At 66.5% G+C, this 4,203-nt stretch overlaps 1 protein-coding gene across 1 annotated transcript in view; it reads right to left on the reverse strand.

Moving 5' to 3' along the window:
• Positions 1-4,203, reverse strand: part of RORC (RAR related orphan receptor C) — a 6,180-nt gene that overhangs the window by 1,082 nt on the left and 895 nt on the right. The window contains exons 3-9 of the mRNA XM_026083696.1: positions 3,233-3,312; positions 2,884-3,133; positions 2,295-2,416; positions 2,061-2,193; positions 1,070-1,177; positions 883-993; positions 27-136 (exon numbers count right to left, since the gene is read on the reverse strand). Of these exons, the coding sequence (XP_025939481.1) occupies positions 27-136; positions 883-993; positions 1,070-1,177; positions 2,061-2,193; positions 2,295-2,416; positions 2,884-3,133; positions 3,233-3,312 (914 nt within the window). The remainder of the gene's footprint in view (positions 1-26; positions 137-882; positions 994-1,069; positions 1,178-2,060; positions 2,194-2,294; positions 2,417-2,883; positions 3,134-3,232; positions 3,313-4,203) is intronic.

The following is a 4,203-nucleotide window of genomic DNA, read 5'->3' on the forward strand; positions in this document are numbered from 1 at the left end:
GGTGACACCCCCCAGCCCCGGCCCACCTTGGCCAGGATCCCCTCGCGGTGGGTCTTGCGGAGCAGGAGGCGGAAGGCGACTTCCAGGTCTCCCTGCAGCCGGGCCACCTTTGCCCGCTCCTGCAGCCACGGGCGGTCTGCGGGGATGGGGACAGGATGGAGGTGGGGACAGGGACAGGACAGGGATGGGACGGGGTCAGGGATGAGAGGGAGATGAGGACAGGGAGAGGATGGGGATGAGGACGGGACAGGACGGGACCAGATGGGGATGGGGACAAGATGGGATGGGAGGGAGATAGGATGGGGATTGGGATGGGATGGGGACGGGAATGGGGATGTCATGGGCATGGGCATGGGACAGGAACGGGACAGGTGCAGGATAGGGACAGGATGGAGATGGGGACATGGACAGGATGGGGATGGGGACAGGACAGGATGGGATGGGGTTAGGGATGGGGACAGGCACAAGGATGGGAGGAGGCCGGGGGGGGATGAGGATGGGGACAGGAGGGAGACGGGGAAAGGCCAGGGACAGGGATGGGATGGGGACAGGATGGGGATGGGACAGACACAGGGATGGGATGGGGATGGGGACAGGGATGCAGATAGGACAGAATGGACATTGGGACGGGATGGAGACAGGACAGGGAAAAGACATGGGGCAGGATGGGGACAGCACGGATGAGGGCACCCTGCTGTGCCACCTACCACCAGCACCCAGCACCTCCCCGGCCAGCACAGCCCCTCCCCGCCCTCCCATGGGAAACCCAGAAGGGTTTTAGGATAAAACCCCGGGAGTTTGGTCAAATCCTTGGCTGGGCTCCTGTTGGGTGGGGGAGGCCGAAGGGGAGGGAACCGGAGGCACGGCGCGGGCGGCCCTCACTGGCGTTGATGAGGACGAGGGCGGTGAAGAGGGCCACCTCGCTCTCGGAGAAGTGCAGCGAGCAGAGGCTGTGCGCGAAGTCGAAGATGGAGCCGATGAGCTCGGGGCAGCCTGGCGAGGGGAGCCCTTCGTTAGCGCCCCTCGTTAGGGCCCRCCGGCCCCCAACCCGCCCCACCCCCGCCCCTACCCAGGGACTTGAAGAGCTCCGGCCCGGCGAATTTGCCCTCGAAGAAGACGGTCCGGTTGTCCGAGTTGAAGGCCCGACACATCCTCACCAGCACCACCTCCATGGCGCCTGCGCGAGCCCCTGAGCGTGGGCTGGCGGCACCAGGGCACGGGGATGGTGGCACCGGGGTGCCAGGTCCCCCCCGGCACTGCCGGTGGCCGCTCGGGGCTGGGCTCGTGCCCGAGTGTCCCCAACCCCAGGCAGAGCACCCCGAAGGGACCATCACCCCCCAAGTGGCACCAGAGCATCCCCCAAGGACTGTCACCCCCAATGGGACCAGAGCACCCCCAAGGGACTGTCACCCCCCAAGTGGCACCAGAGCATCCCCCAGGGACTGTCAYCCCCAATGGGACCAGAGCACCCCCAAGGGACCATCACCCCCCAAGTGGCACCAGAACATCCCTTAGAGTACTGTCCCACTCCCCTGGTGGCACCAGAGCACCCCTTGGTGCCCATCACCCCACCATCTCTGGGCAGAGCATCCCTTAAGGACTGTCACTCCCCCGAATGGGACCAGAGCACTCCTTGGTGACTGTCAYCCCCAGTGGGACCAAAGCACCCCAGAGACCATCACCCAGAGATGTCGGGATGGGCCCTGCAGGGATGAGGGGACAGTGGCTTGGGGCTGGGGGTGATGGGGTGCCTGGAGTTGGGATCTCAGGGCTGGGAACAGGGGACGGTGGGGACCGCAGCATTGGGGATGGGATCCTGGGGTTGGGGGCAGGGAATGGCAGGGGACCCCAGGGCTGGGGATGGGACCCAGGAGCTGGAGATGCAAAGGGTGTGAGGGACATCGGGGACCCCGGGGCTGGGGACAAGACCCCAGGGCTGGAGATGCAAAGGGTGCAGGGGATGTTGGGGACCCCAGCTGTGGCATGGGGACGTTGGAGACCCCAGAGCTGGGGCCACGCAGGCATGGGGGACAGGGGGACATCCCGCTGCAGCGCCCTACCCGCCTTGAGCAGGACAATCTGGTCGTTCTGGCAGAGCTCCATGAAGCCACCCATGCGCTTGGCAAACTCCACCACGTGCTGGATGGCCTCGGTGATGCGGCAGGCGCAGCGCTCCCACATCTCCTCCATGGACTGCGTGGCACAGTGCGTCACCCCAGCCGATCCGCGGGACCGTCCCTGCCGATCACCCAGCCACACTGTGGCCCCCTGCCCGGCCCCCAGCCTGCTCTCACCTTCTTCTGGTAGGCGCCGATCTCGTCGCGGGAGAAGGTCTCCCAGCGCCGGAGCTGCAGGTCCTCGGTGCGGAGCTGGCACGTCTCCCGGTGCGACTTGAGGACGTTCTGGGTGAGACGTTCTGCGGGGATGCGGCAGTGGCGGTGGCACGGAGTCAGGATGGGGACATGGTCGTTGGCCCTTCCCAGCATGGCCCTGGCTCCTGCCTTGTCCTCAAGCCACGTAACTGCCCCCATCAGTGATAGAGCCAGGTCCCACCAGCATGTTGCACCCATTGAGCCAGGTCCCACCAACCCATGGCACCCATCAAGCTAGGTCCCACCAGCACGTGGCACCCACTGGTGATGGAGCCAGGTCCCACCACCGTTTGGCACCCATTGGCGATGGAGCCAGGTCCCACAGCATGTGGCACCCTTCGAGCCAAGTCCCACGATCCGTGACACCCATCGAGCCAGGTCCCACCAGCATGTGGCACCCATTGGCGATGGAGCCAGGTCCCACCGTCGCATGGCACCCATCGAGCCAGGTCCCACAGCATGTGGCACCCTTCGAGCCAGGTCCCATGACCCGTGGCACCCGTTGACTCACCGATGTCCACGACGGAAGTGCTGGGAGGCTCCGGGAGGCTGCAGACACCGGTGTAGGAGTCGAGGGCATCTCCGGGTCCCTCGGGGCCCCGCCTGGTCCCAGCTGCCCGGCCCGGCTCCAGCTGGGGCTCGGGTGCTGGCCGGGGCTCGAGGCCACCCAAGGCACCTGCTCTGCCCTCTGCCTTGCCGGGCTCGGGGCTGGCGTGGCGGGTGAGGGAGCACAGCGCCTCACCGAAGCGGCTGTGGGTGGCTGAGGGCACCGGTGGGTGGCCCCGGCGCCCCAGGGCCAGCGGCCCCCCRGCGAGTCCCAGAGCGAAGGCCGCGGCGCCCGGCTCGGCGCCCCGCTCCCGCTCCCGCTGCTCCAGCTGCTGCTGCACCTCGGCGTGCAGCCGGTCCCGCTGCTTCTTGGACATGCGCCCGAACTTGACGGCTGCAGGGACATGGCAGGCGTGCAAAAGTGTGTGTGCATCGTGGGTGCATGAACACGTGCAAAGCGCACGTGCGTCATGGGGGTGTGCAGTGCACAAACATGCAAAATGTGTGCACTGCATGTGCATGTGGTACATGAACACATGCAAAGAGCGTGGGTGCATCGTGGGTGTGCACGGTGCACGAACACGTGCAAAGTGAGTGTGCCTCGTGGGTGTGCACGGTGCACGAACACGAGCAAAGAGCGTGTGCGCATCGTAGGTGCGTGTGGTGTGCGTGAACACGTGCAAAGTGCGTGTGCTGCATGTATGTGGTGCACGCGTGTGTGCTGCATGCACACGTGTGCAAAGTGCGCGTGCTGTGGTGCACGCACACATGCGCAAAGCATCCGTGTGCTGTGTGTACATGCAACGTGTGAACACGCCTGCAAAGTGCATGTGTGTAGAGCGTGCGTGCGTGTGCGAGCGTGTGCACGTGCACGTGGTTGCCCCCGGCGCTGCCCCACATGTGCTGGGCCGGCTCCCCGCGACCTACATAGCTGCCGTGCTGGGGCTTTCCGGCCCCACGCGTGCCACGCGCCGGCCCCACCACCGGGCTTCCTCCAGCTGCACCGGCCCCAGCCCCACTGTTTCCTCCTGCGGGGGCGGCCGCAGGCCACCGTGTCCCCCCAGGGCATCGCGCTGTCCCCCCCGGCCCTGCCTCGATGGCAGCAATCTCGGCTCAGCCTGGGGCTGCTGGGGTGGTGGTACCTCAGGTCGGGAAATGCACCCAGCTGTGGGGTGGGGAGATGCACCCAGGTCCAGGGTGGCAAAAGCACCGGGTCTGGGGTGGGGAGATGCACCCGGGTCCAAGTGGGGAGATGCACTGGGCTGTGGGGTGGGGAGATGCACCC

The sequence above is a fragment of the Apteryx rowi genome, unplaced genomic scaffold (genome assembly GCF_003343035.1).
Source record: "Apteryx rowi isolate R43461 unplaced genomic scaffold, aptRow1 scaffold_610, whole genome shotgun sequence".
NCBI classification, from domain to species: Eukaryota; Metazoa; Chordata; class Aves; order Apterygiformes; family Apterygidae; genus Apteryx; species Apteryx rowi.